This window comes from Ipomoea nil, unplaced genomic scaffold (genome assembly GCF_001879475.1).
Source record: "Ipomoea nil cultivar Tokyo-kokei standard unplaced genomic scaffold, Asagao_1.1 scaffold0482, whole genome shotgun sequence".
Lineage (NCBI taxonomy): Eukaryota > Viridiplantae > Streptophyta > Magnoliopsida > Solanales > Convolvulaceae > Ipomoea > Ipomoea nil.
The window spans coordinates 21,314-38,324 of NW_017616910.1; the positions used below are offsets into that span (position 1 = coordinate 21,314).

Consider the following 17,011-nt stretch of genomic DNA (forward strand, 5'->3'; position numbering starts at 1 on the left):
TATATATATATATATATATATATATATATATATATATATTGAATTGAGCAAGCTAAGGTGAGGAGCTGAGATTATTAAATTGAGTGGAAGAGGATGAAGCTAAGCAGTAAAGCAATGAATTAATTTAAGGAAGACCAGGCAAGATCCACATTTAATTAATTAATTTGTGATAAATCCCTATCCGATGAAAAGTAAATTAAAGCATCCATATCCTAAAACAACGCAACACCACAACTAACTAACCCTTAGCTTTAACTATAAATACTACCATTGCCCATCCATAATCATCAATCTTAAGGAATTGAAACACTACATCAATAACAAAAACAACAAACAATAAACAATGTCGGCTGCCCAGAAGTTGGTTAACGTTGCAGTGTGTCTGGTGTGCATGTTTGTCCTCACCGTCGACGCTTCGCTTTCTTCGGTTTACCAGTCATGCTTCGATCCATGCCATTCTGCTTGCAAAGACACAGGAAAAACCGTCTTTGCATGCGGAAAAGAATGTGAAAGGGGATGTACAGACAAGGCGTATAAAGGTATATATAGTTATAGTTATATTTATATATTAAATTAGTTTTTTTTTTCATTAATAATTTTGTGGTTATTTTGTAATTGCAGAGGGCAAGCTTAAGGACGAGAGCAAGGAACTTAAGGAAGAGGAGAAGGAACTTTGGGCCTTTCAGAAAAAACAAGTTAAGGAGTATATGGACATGCGTTGCAAGGACTTTGAGAATAAGCAATGTAAGGACGACGACAAGGAATGTAAGGACGAGGCGAAGTTCTGTAAGGACATGCATATGGCCTTTAAGGAAGAGAACAAGCAGCTTAAGGATGAGGACAAGCTTCTTAAGGACGACAATAAGCTAGTTAAGGATGAGGAAAAAACAACTTAATTAAGGATGGGAATAATAATAAAGCAATCTATTATATTTAATGTGAAACATCATAAGATTTCTATATTTGAAGTCAAGATTGTATTCTGAGATAGTGGTGGTACGGTTTTTCTTGTCACCCCTATCATGTAAAGACTATATGTCACTTTTGTAATAGTTGAAAGTAAATAATTATTTTATTTTTTTTCATATTAAAAATAATTTTTTTATCATTTTTGTATAGTAATGTTTAAAAACTTCAATGATATAACTAATTAAAACATAATTGATTTTAACTTTTAATTAATTTTACAATAAGAAAATTATGAAAATATTATACATGTTTAAAGAGATCAAAATATTATTTATTTAATTATAATATGATTATATGTTTAAATTAATTAATTATAAATAATGTGTTTGATTTTATTTTCACTGCAAAATGTACTAATATTCACGGATCTTTTAAAATGCAATGAAATTCCCCTTCACTCTCTTTCTAGTCTTATAGCAAATTTTGAAGTGCTATAATGATAATATATTAATATTAAGACACATATATGTTCCATGCACCTCAAGTAAATGATCAAAAGCGTACCTGACATAACTAGGGTCGGGCTCCTGTTTTAGCTAGCTTCACTCCTTGGTGCGGGCCTGTTCGTGTTTCGACTTGGGAGAGAGATCGGCTCGGCAGCGACCGGCTCCGTGTAGGGAGCAGGGCCCGGGTGAAGGATTTCGTCAAGGTTGTTCAAACCCCTTGCCTTTGGTCAGTGGTAAAGGCCCATTTTCTGAAGGCCCAAACGAGGTCATCACCGATTTGATTCTTCAGGAATGCCCAAGGTGAACGGTGACTCGCGTCGTTGATCTTAAGCATAGGCACCAACGATCTTAAGCATAGCTCTTGGGCATCTTCCCGGACACTTTTGGCCTCCCTGTCGACAAGGGCCGACCTGGCATTTGAGGCTGCCCCACCTCACCCCACCCCATATATAACCCTTGTATGTATATATGTATATATAGTACAAGTTTTAGTATAAGTATAATAAAATAAATAAAATTTAATAGAAAATGAATATGACTAGATTAGATGGTAAGGTGCTCGTCTTATCTTTTTAAGAGGCTAGGGTTCGAATCTTTAGTGAGTGCGCATGTTATATTTTTTATGATTTTATTATATATATAACTTTCTTTTATCTTTATGTATATAACTTTCTTATATATTAATAATGAGATGTGTTTATAATGTATTTTTTGTTCGAATTATTTGATCAAATGCGTTTCGCCCCCATTGAAAAGGTTTTCTAGGTCCGCCACTAGCTGCCGACCACTTCTCGGTCACTGACTTGAGCCGGCTCTTGAGGTCCTGACGTAAAGTTTTATATATATATATATATATATATATATATATATATAAGAGCCCAAGAGAGTTAGGCCTATAATGGGTAGAAAAAAAAATGACAATCAAATTTTTTAATCAAATGAATGGCTCAGATTGGTCAGAGTTTAATTTTTCTTTAAGATTTCCTAATTTATCCTTAATTATATGATTATCCCTTAAATTTTCCGTTAAATATTATCTTCTCCGTTAATTTCTGTTAGTTCACTGTTAACTTACTCATTGATTTCAATAAGAAAAGTCTTAGGTTCGAACCATATCCTAATCAAAGTTGGCATAATTAGTACTCTACTTTACCCTTATTAAATTAAAAATAATAATTTAGTATCTACAAAAAAAAAAAAATAATAAATATGCATTTCTTTAATTTAGAATTATGTGTCTACAATGTCTTTATTCAAAAAAAAATTATTCATTATCAATAACTTAAATAAGAGAAATACTTTTATTAGTTATATTGTCTTTATTTTTCTCCAATATAAAAATTCTTTACATTCAAATTCATCAATTGATTATATTCGCTACATTGTCCCTACAATGTCTTTATTCAAAAAAAAAAAAAATTATTCATTATCAATAAAAAAAAATTAAGAGAAAAATTTTCATTAGTTATATTGTCTTTATTTTTCTCCAATGTAAAAATTCTCTACATTCAAATTTATCAATTGATTATATTCACTACATTGTCTATTATCTTTTTTGTGCGCTATTTTTTAATTAAATATTAAAGTTATAATACAAAATAATGCAATATATTTATTTACCAAGTATTTTATTAATACCATGAAAAAATTAAAAAAATATAATTAAGTCAATCATATTAACTACTTGAGACCAGGACTATGTGGTATAATGGTTCCCAGGTTGGAATTTCATTTGGAAAATTGTGAGTTCGAGCCTCAGTGGAGGCGTTATTGGTTCTTTGTGTTTCAGTAGGTTGAGAAAAATAGAGTTAGCGAAAGGCATTAGAACAACACAGAGATAGAAAACATCAACCACACATATCCTTAACACAATAATAATTTAATAAAGATAGAAAACATCAACCACACATATCCTTAACACAATAATAATTTAATAAAGAAATAAAATTAAAAATAAAACATATGGGGATCCAAACGTTCGGCTCCCCTTAGTTACCACACATATCCTTAACACAATAATAATTTAATAAAGAAATAAAATTAAAAATAAAACATATGGGGATCCAAACGTTCGGCTCCCCTTAGTTTTGCCACTTTTCCCATCCGTTGACGGGCAAGTAGTGAGCCAGCGAAACTGGCTCTTGTTTTTCAAGGAGTCAAAATGGCTCTACCTTAAACTTTTTTTAAAAATATAGAGGTGTTTTGGGAAAATCATTCTCAAAAACACTAAGTGAAAATTGTAAGTGTACATATTTTGTACACATTAAACCTATGATTGGCTAATTTATTTTTATAAGTCATAGTCTTAGGTTTAAACAAAAACTCTTGGACCATTGTTATTCTTCATAAGAGACTTTTTTGGGTGGTTCACAATTAATGTCTATGAAGAGGAAGTCAGCTATGAATGTATGGTTCAAGCATATTATGGGAATCTAAATGAAATGAATGGCAGAGAATGAATCAAGCATGAAATGAGGCAAGTCTGATGGAAGGGATATTGCTATAAATAGGAAGGTTACTAGTTGTGGAAACTTGCCACTTTTGAGAGTTACTATTCTGAGAAGTGAACACAGCTAACGAATTGAGAATTAATTATATTATTATTCTGCTGAGCTACTGTCTGCGCCTGACTCAGTTGAAGTATTGTTCGAAGGTTATCAAGGCATGCACGTCACGGCCCAGGTTGGATGTTAGGAAGGTTGTTTGTAGTATGGTAGTTAAGACTGTGAGAGTTTAATGTACCGTTCTATTGTAAAACTTCTTGGTGAACATCAATAGTGGATTGGGCTAACGTGGGTTGCCCCGCAGACGTAGGAGAAGCGCTCGGAACTGCGTAACAAATCTTTGTGTACTTGATTTACTTACTGCTTTTATTTTCTGTTATTTACTATCTTTAAATAACAAAAATTAATCGATCAAAATCTAATATAAGTTTAAAAAACAAGTAGAAGTTCAGGTTCAGCTAATTTAAGGTTCACGACATAATTTTAAAAATATTGTAATTTGCAATATTTGTATTTTCAGTGGTTTGGAACAAATCGTTGCTTCAAACTGTTGAATAACCAAACACTTTCTTTAGCATTTTGATCCTTGGGTTACATCATATTTACCAATGGTCCAATATCTTTGGGTTACATTATAATTAAAAAAAAATTAAATTTACTACTTCATCTAAATTTCTTAAATTAGGAATTTCTTTATCTATAATAATTTATTCAATAATAATGGTTGAACTAAATAAACACTGAGCAAAACACCTAAAGGATTGGTACCGTTGATTCATTCATTGATCTTATATATATGTGCATTCATTAAATATATTAGAAACCTTTGCAACAAAAATACTTGGTTACTATTTAAAAAAACAATTATAATGAATCTCTTATATTACATTGTAATCATATATTATGAGTTACATATTTTTTTTTTTTGAAAGTTTATGAGTTACATATTTAAATAAACAAATTCGACATTAAATTACTTATGTATAACTTGTCATATATAATCTTAGATTGATAATACTTTTAAATATATATATATATATATATATATATATATATATATATATATATATATATATATATACTTGCATTAATTATAAACATTGGGTATTAACTCATTCGCGCAATGCGCATATAAAACTAGTATATAATTAATGCAATGTTTATACATCTAGTGGCTTACCACGACTAACCGGGATATTTAGAATGATATTCGCATCACGCTGATTGAATATATCTCTCAGACAATCCGCATCCCAACCAATAATTGTACTTCTTCCATCACCAATAATTCGACGACTCCCCTGCTTAATCACATTTTGAGATGTCAAGATACCACTCCAAACGTAAGATGGATTGCTTCCACTCGTGGCATCAAGGAACGAACAGTTTGGGTTGTAATGGCTCTGAAACAAGATATATATATATATATATTTATTTATTTATTTATTTATTTATTTATTTATACGTAAATGTGTACAACCAGAGGAAAGAAGATAAAATTGATATTTATTTCTCACTGTAAAAACTGCATAGACAAGCCGCTTAAATACATAGAAAAGACCTCAAAAATCTCAAATGATCTAGAACAAGTCATAATAAATTATTTCTCCTAAATAATAGCTATATTTCTAAACAAAAGGAAGACCATAACAGATGAAGACCAGAACATACTAAAAACAAAACTAAATATAATAATTGAAACAATAATAACAAAGATAAAATATGCAGTAAGTTGCACTAAATTTCAACACTCCCCCGTAGTGCAAACGCACTGTCAACCACACCAAGAGCACTCCTGAAAGTTTCAAACTTAGCCTTGCCAAGAGCTTTTGTAAATATATCAGCGACCTGATCTTCAGTACGTATCTTCTGCATTTGAATATCTTGAGTCAAGACTTTCTCCCGAACAAAATGGTAATGAGTATCAATGTGTTTCGTACGGGCATGAAAAACAGAATTTCCTGCAAGCTTGATGGCACTTTCATTGTCACACCGAATAGGAACCGGATAATCCACAACCTTAAGCATCTCTGAGATAATTCGTTTAAGCCAAATACATTCTTGAGTAGCCATGGTAGACGCAACATATTCAGCTTCACAACTAGAAAGTGCAACTGTACTTTGTTTCTTACTACACCAAGATATCACAGCTGAACCTATATTAAAACAATAACCTGCCGTGGAACGTCTATCATTGACATCTCCCGCCCAATCTGCATCAACAAAACCATTCAAAAGAAATGTTGCACATGGTTTATACAGTAACCCAAGATTCAAAGTTCCTTTAATATAACGAAGAATTCTCTTGGCTGCAACAAAGTAACTATCATACGGTTATGTCATAAATTGAGATATGACACCTACAGAGTATGAAATGTCAGGCCTTGTAATGGTTAAATAGAATAAACTACCAACAAGCTGACGAAAAAGAGTTGCATCTTTTAGTCGTTTTCCTCCACCTTTAGTCAACTTTAAACCAGGTTCCATAGGAGTATTCACTGCATTTGACTCACTCATACCAAACCGATCTAACAACCTTACTGCATATCCTCTTTGAGAAACAAAATAACCTTTTGCTCTTTTAACTTCGAGACCAAGAAAACAATTTACATCTCCTAACTTTTTCATTTCAAAACGAAGAAACAAAGCATCTTGAAGATGATGAATTTCAGCACTATCATCGCCAGTAATGATCATGTCATCCACATATAGAAGGAGCATTGTACTCCCCTATGTAGTCTTCTTAACAAATAAACTTGAATCTACATCAGAAGATTTAAACCCACAAAATGCAAGGAATTGAGCAATTTTACCGAACCAGGCACGCGGTGCTTGTTTAAGGCCGTACAAAGCCTTCTTGAGTCGACAGACATAATCCGGAAAAGTTTTAGAAACAAACCCCATTGGCTGCTCCATAAAGATATCACGATCTAACTCCCCATAAAGAAAGGCATTTTTTACGTCTATTTGCCACAACTTCCAATATTTGCAAGAAGCCAAAGAAAACAGCATCCGGATTGTGGCCATTTTAGCAACAGGACTGAACGTCTCTTCATAATCCTGACCGTATGCTTGAGAAAAGCCACGAGCTACAAGACGTGCTTTATACCTCTCAATAGAACCATCGATTTTTTTCTTTAATTTGTAGACCCATTTACAAGTAATTAGATCAACACCCTCCGGTTTCGGAACAACTTCCCATGTGCAATTTTTATTAAGTGCCCATATTTCATCCCTCATCGCTTCTTCCCACTCAAAAATACCTTGAGCTTCTTTATAAGTTTTAGGTTCTTCAAAAGAATCACCTAACAAAAAACTGGACACAATAGTGCAACAATTTAATTGAACATCATAGTTAGAGAAATAATTTGGTTGTTTTCTCTGTCTGGAGGACCTCTAAACAACCTCTGGACCTCACCTTGCTGGATATTTTCTCCAGAAGAAACATTTGAGGCTCCACCTTGCTGTATATTTTCCCCTGAAGAAACATTACTACTATCTTTGAAACAAGATTCATCAATATCAAGAAAAGGTGAAAGATCAATTTCATCCCTATTCTTATCATCACTACTCTGATGTGATAAAATCTCATCAAACACCACACCACGAGAGATGACAACTTTCTTCGTTTCTGGGTCCATACATCTCCAACCTTTCCTGTGAGCATCATAACCAACAAAAATACATCGCTTCGCCTTCGGGTCGAGTTTACTTCGATGCATTTTCAATATATGGACATAACAAAGTGAGCCAAAAACCCGAAAATAACTTACATTGGGTTTGTAATGGTATAAAACATCATGCAACCTGGGCTCTTGAGATTCTAGTCTGGTGAGCAATCTCCATGCTTGCTTCCCTAATAGGGCTAAGTTCATCTCTCTTAACCTCCGGAATCCTAAACCACCATTCTCCTTCGGGATACTCAAACCAGCCCATGATCTCCACCGAATACCTCTGCCATTACTTACCGCTCCTGTCCACCAGTACATATTCATAATAGTTTCCAGCTCATTACAGAGACCTGAAGCCGATGAATAACTATCTAACACTATCTTCATCTGTAAACTCTCATTTGTATTAGCACGAAGGAACAAGAAGCAATCATCGGCGAAAACAAGATGTGTTAGTTGCGGTGCACCTCTCGCAACTCGGACTCCATGCAGAAAACCTCTACTCATTTTATTCTCAATAAAGGCGCTCAGCCCTTCAGTAATCATCAAGAATAAATATGGCGATAGTGGATCCCCTTTTCGGAAACCTCTGGTGGGAATAATAGGTCCCAAATGTCGCTGCTCATGAAGGATGTGATATCTTACGGAACTAACTAATTCTAGTGAAATATTCACCCAATGATGTTCGAACCCCATCTTTAACATTACCGCCTTAAAAAATGACATTCCACTCGGTCAAGAATAAATATTTTCCTTTTATATTATATAACAATAACATGGGTTCTTAGTGGGTATAAACGGATTCATATAAATTGATTAACATGTATTATCTAGTTACTAGTTAAACGGTTCTTAAGACACGAAACATAATCAGTCCTTAATGGGTCAACCCGTTAACGACCTGGAACACGTTAAAGAAAACTATTAAATTATTTTCGTGTTCAGTTTCGTGTCGTGTTAACATGTACCAGGTCTAATAAGAGGTAGGAGCGGGATTTACCCCATATCTAAAAGACATATATCGTTACAATAATTGATACACAACGCCCTATTATCGATATGTAAATATTAATCAAATTAAAACTAATCATCATAATAATTCTGTTTGGCAGAGATTATAAACTTATTTGAAGCTACTAATAAGTTATAAGCTCTGTTTGTTAATATTTTCAAAATAAGTTCGTAGCTTAAAATAAGAGTTTATTTTGGAACAATATCTTAGGTAGCGTTTCAAAATAAGCTTGTAGATAGCTTCCTAGCTTTTTTCCCATTTTTATCCTTATTATTAAAAAAAAAAATTGACATCATTTACTCTTCCCAATTAAAACCTTTTACTTCTCAACTTTCACCACAAATCCTATATTATTATTAAACATTTTAAAGAAATGACAAATCTTGTATCCGCTATTATTATTATTATTATTATTATTATTATTATTATTATTATTATTATTATTATTATAAGATTGATTATCTAACATATATGATGAATAAAATGAACTAAGACTATGTGGTCTAATGGTACCCGGGTTGGATTTACATTTGGAAGATTGTGAGTTTGAGCCTCAATGGAGGCGTTATTGGTTTTTTGTGTTTCAGTAGGTTGAGAAAATATAAAAGGATGAAGATATTATGGGATGATAGATCGTATGGTAACAGTTTTATTTCAAATGTTATATTTTTTTGAAGACAACAAGTTCAATTATCAGCTTATCAAACAGCTAATTTTACCAAACACTTTTCAGCATAATAGCTAGCTTAACAGCTCTTCAGTTTTCAGCTCATAGCTTATAGCTTTTCATCTTTCAGCGACCTTTTCAGTTAGGTTTGCCAAACATAGCCAATATAGAAAACAATAAAACTAAATAAATTTAATTCATTTAAGAATTTTTTTTATTGTATTTAATGTATATATTTACAAATGGTGGGCATATGATATAATATTCTTGATTTTCAGGAGTTTGACCTATTATTATGGCAAGACAAGTAGACAACGTCCTCAATCAATGCAAAACCTCAAACAAATTCGCGTCTCAGGATTGATCATACAGAATTTTTAATATTTTTTTTTTAAAGAAGAGTCCTATATACCTTTTACTCGTAGGGAATAAACATCAAAACAAAAACAAAATTTAAGGAGAAAAAGAGAGAGAGAAATGGCCACTAATAAGAAGTTTTTTGCAGTATTTGTGCTTTGTATGGTTGTACTCTCCGTCTTAACGTTTACTAGGGTGGAAGCTGATGATGAAGAATACGAAAAGTGCAAAGAAAAATGTGAAACCGAATGCAAGGGTGAGGGTGACGGGGACACCGTGTGCGCGATGAAATGTGACACTAGTTGTGGTGCCAATGTTGTCAAAGGTATTTTAATATGAATCAATATTTTTTCACATAACGTTTCATTCAAAAGTAGAACAGACTTTGGGATCGGATCGGATCGGATTGAATTATTTTGATCAAAATTATTTTGTGCAGATAAAGTTAGTGGCATGATGTCGTAGAGATCGAGTTAAACTCTGCCGGTGGGAGAGTTCTACTGACCAAAGAGAATAAATAATCTCTATAGCTGAGAGAGATGGATGAATACTTGGAGTAGAGGAGATGAATCGAAATCTGTATGTTCTTACACGACCAAGGGAATATAATATATGGTTTTTTGATGTTTTTTAATTTTCTCACAATCGCTTTGTAAGATATCATCTCGAATTAATTAAATTATTGTCATAATAATATTATAATTCGATCTGCAAGGCTACAATGTCAGTAATTTGAAGGGTGATGGAATATATTATTCTTAATCAAGTACCGAGGTGGGTGGGGGTGATCAACTATTCTAATTAAGTATTAGATATTCCCAATTATTTCGACATTAAAGAGATTATTCAGTGGGTCCAACAGAGTATTTGAGAAGATATAAATTATGACAATTTAGCTTGAACATAGAAACTAGAATTTTATTTATTGCGTACAAAAAGCCTGCTCACTTTGAAAGGTTGCTCACATGTCGCTGGTGAGACTCGATCCCGGGTGATTGTTTCCAAACTTCAATTAGGTGCCCATGCAGGCTCGAGTGTGTTTAACATTGTTCCCAAAGGTTGAATCCCCAACCTCAAGGACTCCACGCTCCGACCCAACTAAGTATTTTGTTCCCAAATGTTGAATCCCCAATCTCAAGGGTCCCTACGTTCCGGCCCGATCGACAAAGGATTTGGGATGATGTAAAATCTCAGAGGTTAGACATTTGCTTAATTTGCATAAGAGTTCTTTACTTTGAGAGGTGCTCTCACACTACTCCCGTCCAAATGTTATCTTTATGACCAATTCAGTTGCTATGATTCTATTACTGAGTTTAACATCTTTTCAAATGTTCTGTCGGATTAAAATATAGAGGATCTTTGAATTTGGAGATTCAACCTTTTTGAGAAAAATGATTCTACGAGTGGGTGATGAGAAATAAAAGGAACCGATTGAACTTTTAAATTAATTTTTTAAGCCACTTTCCCACGAGGGCACGAGGCTAGAAATATTATTATTTTTATGATGGTATAATTATTAACTCATATAAAATTTAATATAATAAATATAAGAACCGCCTCATCATCCCTATAAAATAAATCCAGTCCCATACTCCTGCCTATTCACCAGCTCACATCACAAAGTTCATCCGCAAATCTCGAAGATGAGAGTGAGAACAGGGTATATTGTGCTATCCTTTGCCCTCTTGCTTGCTTCCGCGACGGTAGCTTTAAGCAAGGAGGAGGAGCATCAATGCTTGGTGGGAGAACATGACGGCGGAAGTTGCGGCGGCGCCGGCCACCGTGGGCACGGCGGAGAGGAGCAGTACCCTTTCGTTTTCCAGCGGGAGGAGTTCGAAACTCAGGCGGCGTCCGGGGAGAGCATTTTCCGAATGCTCCCCAGATTCTCCGACCGGTCAGACCTGTTCGAGGGAATCAAGGATTACCGTCTCGCTTTTCTCTTGGTGGAATCGCAAACCTTTGTCGTCCCAAATCACGAGGATGCTGAGTTTATCTGCACTGTTGTTTTAGGTACTATAATAATAATGACCACCCAGAACTAATTAACTTTTTTCGTTTTAACTAAAAGTTTAAATGGATTTAGAGATCTGGATATAATGCAGGAAGGGGAAGTGTGGCTGTAATCCGGCAAGACGGGAAGGAAAGCTTCAATATTTACGAGGGCGACGTGTTGAGGATTCCGCCGGGGACGACAACTTACATAGTCAACACCGACAACGTTAAAAAAGTTCCACTTGAGTTCTTCATTCTTATACGGAGCATTTCCACCCCCGGTCGTTTCCAGGTAATTAATTACTCCATCTTTAATCGATCGATAACAACACTAAACAATTATAATTTTGGTCCTGTATGGTAAATTAGTCTATCAGTTAATTTTGACTTATTTAATCACAATTAATTATTTGACTTGTTAAACAATAATATGAGTATTGAGCAAATATTAATTTTGGTCCCACGAGTATTAGTAAAATGACAGTTTTGGTCCATATGTTTCATTCTTATCAATTTTCATCCATTACTATTATTTTAGTACCAAAGTTCATCACATCGCTCACCCATTCGTTTAAAACATGCTAAAATATGAAAATTTCAAGGATATTTTCGTTATTTTCAAATTAAGATCTCAATTTGAGCATAGATAAAAGGATTTAAGCCCTAAGATCGATCCCAATTCGCAGTTCTCTTCCTCAAATTAAGGTAGGATGAGGATGAGAACTGCGAATTGGGATCGATCTTAGCTCTTAAATCTTTCTATTCATGCTCAAATTTAGATCTTAAGTTGAAAAGGACAAAAATACCTATAAAATTTTTAGATTTCGATATGTCTTAAACGAATGAGTGACCGATGTGATGAACTTTGGTACTAAAATAATAATCGTGGATGAAAATTGGTACTAAAAGTATAGTAATGGATAAAAATTGATAAGAATTAAACATGTGGACCAAAACTGTCATTTTGTTAATACTCGTGGGACCAAAATTGGTATTTGCTCTATGAGTATTTGATTAATTAGTTTTTTGCAATAATTTATTGCTTCAAAATGTCGAAATTTAAAAAGCTGCTCAAAATAGTTTTTTCGATCTACTGTTTAAAAATAATTATTTTTGTATGTAAACAACTAACAGCTAATTTACCAGACACTTTTTTACAATTAATTAATATTATTAATTAATACTTATCAATTGGTCTTGCACGGTGCAGTTCTTCTCCGGCGCCGCAGGAAAGAAGCCGGTGTCGTTCTTCAATGGCTTTAGCCGTGAAACACTAGAAGCAGCTTTGAACGTGAGTTTAATTTAATTGATTATATATATGGATCGACCGGAAACTGATCGCCGGCTGCTAATTAACGTGTATGATTATTGTTGACTTAATTATATAGACGAAGTGGGAGACAATACAGCGCGTGTTGTTCGGAGAGCCGCAGGAAGAAGGTCCTTTCCTTAAAGTGACAGAAGAGCAGTTAAGGTCTCTGAGCCAAGAAGGAGACGAGGGCGGCATTAGGCCTTTCAGAGGCGACGAAACGTCAAAGAACAGATCCATCAATGTCTTCCCGCACAAAACTGTGTCCAACCAGTACGGTGTAATCTACGAAGTGGGCACTACACATTTCAAACCGCTCGATGAAGTTGACGTCAATGCTGCTTTCGTCAACATCACAGAGGTAATTAATTAATTACTACCGTACAATATTTCACCAAAAAATTATACAACGTTGTACACATGTAATTTTAAAATCACAAAGAGGTAAATCAGTTTAAATTATTTTATTTGTAATTAGGAGTGTCAAAATGAGTTGAAATCTGTAGACTGACCCATACTTGTACCGCAGTGGGCAAGTTAAGGCCACAATGGATTGCAAAAATTCGGGCCTAACCAACCTGGCCCGTGTAAGCCCGCAACTTGCGCCAATCGGTTCACTTGTGTCGCGGGCCAACCCGCATGGGGTGAGATAAGATTACTTGAATCTTAGCTCTTTGGCTTTGCAAGCCGACCTGCAAAAACTCATTGAAAATTATGTAGCAATATTGCAGAAGGCCCTATGCATTAGTCGGGCCTAAGGCCTATGCGGTGCTTAGGTGCGGCCTAGGCAGTTAAGTAATCCGAATATTTTGTTTTCACTTTTCTCACTTAGGGATGAGACTTGTTAGATTGTTATAATTCTCCAAACTAGTTGAGTTCATGACTAGAGGAATATAGAAGATGAGTAACTGAGTAGACAAAAAAAATCTACTCGGACCAGTTGAGTGCAAACTCGACCGAGTTAAGGGCCTAACTTGACCTAGTTAGACGCCCAACTCGGTGTCTAGGACGCCTAATCTACTGGCGGACTAAAAATCTCCTAGACCTGAAATCTCCTCAGCCTAGAATTGCTTTAACAATACTAGCTACATACTTATAACTTTCTAGTTACCAAGTTAACAGTGAAATTAACTTAGTTGGATTGTCCCATAACACATATATGCAGGGAGGAATGTTGGGTCCATTTTTCAACTCGAGAGCGACACAGGTAGCAGTAGTGCTCGAAGGGGAAGGGTGGCTAGAAATGGGGTGTCCCAAAAACAATTACCAGACAGTGAGGTCGAAGCTGAAAACGGGGATGGTTGTCGTCATCCCGCCGGGATATCCTTACGTCAACGTGGCGACCAGTAATCCCAGCAAGAGTCTGCAGTTCGGTTGGTTCGATATCAACGGGCGAGGCAACGAAAGAGTAACTCTCGCCGGGACCAACAACCTCTTCCTTAAACTGGGAAACGCGGCCAAGGATTTGTCGTTCGCCGCCGGTTCCGATAAAGAGTCTGTTAATGTGGTGTTTGGTAGCCAACCGCTTGAGTTGTTCTTCAAGGCCCCTCCCAGCAGCTTGAATCCTGATCAGTGATACATGTCAGGAGTTTCAGCAAATTAATTAGCTTGCAATTATGAGAATAAATCCACTATATATTGTTGGTTTTGTTGCAATTGGTCCAATATGTATTGTTGGTTTTACTGGCCGAGATCGGTCCAATATATATTTAAAGAATAAGTATTAAGGCTTTTCTCATTAAGGCTTTTCTCATGAGATTAAGTATTAGGCTTAATTCAGAGTATCCATGTAATATAATTGTGAGATATGAATTTGTCATTCTGAAAGTTGTGTTAAGTCGCGATGGAATGGAGTGTGTGGGAGGGTAGCTTCACACTGGATATTATCTCAAGGAGTGGATTAGAATGGGGTTGAATAGTAGGTGATCAATAATAAGAGTGTAGAGTGTTTGGAAGTTAATTCAAAGATTAAGTTGATGGATATCAAGGCTGTGTTTGGAAACCCGGAAAATGACTTGGAAGTCATTTTCCGGGTTTTTGGTGTTTGGCTACACCTGGAAAATCAAGTCAACGGAAAACATTTTCCGTTGACTGGAGAAAATGAGCCCAATTTAGCGGAAAATGACTTCCGCCAAATTTGGGCGGAAGTCGTTTTCTGCCTCTTCTCTTTCATTTTTTTTTTTTTAAATTCTGGCGGAACTGGTTTTCGCCGGAAGCCATAATTTTTTTTTTTTAAAGATTTAAAATGAATTTTTAATTCAGAATAAAATAATTAAAATATTTAATTATACCATTCTACTCATTTTTCAGAAAATGAACCAAACACACAAAAACAGTTTTCCAAATGCAACCAAACACTGGAAAAAGAAAATGTTTTCCGAAAAATGACTCATTTTCCAGAAGTCATTTTCCTGCTTTCCAAACGGCAAGTGCAAAGTGTAACGATAAAACAATTAACTAAGGTAAACAACAATTAATAGTAAAACTAAGGACTCGGACTAGGCCACTTAAGTGTAGATGATATAGTGTATCCTTGGTTAGAACTCATATAATGCATTGACAAGGAAACTAGGGAAATGTTACTATGCAATTTATATTGTGCAACAGGGCGCACATTGCATTGTGCGCCCTGGTGCAAAAGGACATCGTTTTGCACTTTTATTTTTTTTAATTTCACTTTTCCGTGTTTGTTGTTAACTTGTTAAAAAAAAATTCATGTTTTGAAAATGTATATAATTGTATACTAAAATGTACATAATTGTATATGAGATTGTACATAATTGTATAACAGAATACACATAAACTTTTAACTGTTAAAAAAAATCGCATGTTCAAATGTACATAATTGTATAACAAAAAATGTACATAATTGTATAACATAATGTACATAATTGTATAACATAATGTACATAATTATATAACATAATACACATACACTCTGTTGCGTCAACTCCCCACACAACTTAACATACAAAAACTTTTAACGTCGTTTTGGGAGGCGCGCGCGGGGCGCACAGTGCTATGTGCACCGTAGTGCAGAGTATAACGATTGATGTTATTACTAGGTGCCAACGCCACTCTCGTGATTGTCAGACTCTCAATTAGCTTCAAGCCCTACTCTCATGATGACTCAAGACCATTGAAGCATTTTATCAAACATGTGGTGTTCGCATCTCCTTCCAACCCCCTTTTCTCAAAGGTGAGTTGATATATTACTGAGAGGTATGGCTATGACATTGCTCTATTCTCATATTGGCAACACCTTATCCATGTACCTCTTGCATAATTTGGCCACAACCAGAGTCAATACAAACCACCAAGTTCACAGCTAGAGTCATCATCAAGTCATTATATATACACTAGCTCATAGCTCAATTCAATCACAAAAGATAACTTAATCAAATTCCTATTAAATCTAGTTATTCAGCTTAGGAATGTAAATGAAAGCATCAATTGAAGCAAGAGACATTGCAATCACAATTGGGAGAAAGAAAATGTAATTAAGGAAAGCAAGACCTAGGTTTGACTAAGAACTAGGGAAATGAAATCTGAAAATTGCAAGATGAAATATGGAATTGCTCTTCAAATCTTCTTCAAAGTTGGATTGATTACATAAATAAAATGTTCGGAGAAGTTTTCTCTCCCTCCAAGAAAACCTTAGAGAGAGAGAGTAGAAAATGAAAATATTTCTAAAAATAAATGCCTAGAACTATTTATACCCATCAAATCGTGCTAAAAATACAATTTAAAAAGGGTTTTGGGCTCGTGGTCACAATGGGGTTTACGGTGTGAGTTCCACGGTGAATTTTCAGCACACTTTGCAGGTTTCAGAGGTCACGATCGAGTTCACATCGTGACCTCGATCTTGATGACCACCCACTCCACGCAGCAGTTCTAGTTTCTAGGCTATTTTTTACCTTGTAGACATCCGATCTAGCCTTTGTGATTTTTATGAAAGTTGTATCCCTTTAAGTTTCCGTTACAATACCACTTGAATCACCTCATTTGGACACTCTTAGCCTGAGATATGCTCAAAATACCAATATGTCGTCTGGCAGAGAAAAGAGCATATATAGTAGAGTGG

At 34.9% G+C, this 17,011-nt stretch overlaps 3 protein-coding genes across 3 annotated transcripts; all 3 read left to right on the forward strand.

Moving 5' to 3' along the window:
* The first annotated feature begins 280 nt into the window (after positions 1-280).
* LOC109173604 (uncharacterized protein PF11_0207-like) lies at positions 281-1,089 on the forward strand. The gene is made up of 2 exons (XM_019322842.1): positions 281-539; positions 622-1,089. Exons 1-2 carry the CDS (start codon positions 344-346, stop codon positions 894-896), a joined length of 471 nt encoding a protein of 156 aa, XP_019178387.1. The 5' UTR covers positions 281-343; the 3' UTR covers positions 897-1,089.
* An 8,622-nt stretch (positions 1,090-9,711) lies between these two features.
* On the forward strand, positions 9,712-10,295 carry LOC109173771 (major pollen allergen Ole e 6-like). The gene is made up of 2 exons (XM_019323069.1): positions 9,712-9,951; positions 10,066-10,295. Exons 1-2 carry the CDS (start codon positions 9,747-9,749, stop codon positions 10,089-10,091), a joined length of 231 nt encoding a protein of 76 aa, XP_019178614.1. The 5' UTR covers positions 9,712-9,746; the 3' UTR covers positions 10,092-10,295.
* A 950-nt stretch (positions 10,296-11,245) lies between these two features.
* LOC109173769 (vicilin-like antimicrobial peptides 2-3) lies at positions 11,246-14,665 on the forward strand. Its single transcript, XM_019323066.1, has 5 exons — positions 11,246-11,636; positions 11,729-11,910; positions 12,829-12,909; positions 13,007-13,288; positions 14,093-14,665. Exons 1-5 carry the CDS (start codon positions 11,270-11,272, stop codon positions 14,501-14,503), a joined length of 1,323 nt encoding a protein of 440 aa, XP_019178611.1. The 5' UTR covers positions 11,246-11,269; the 3' UTR covers positions 14,504-14,665.
* Positions 14,666-17,011: the final 2,346 nt, after the last annotated feature.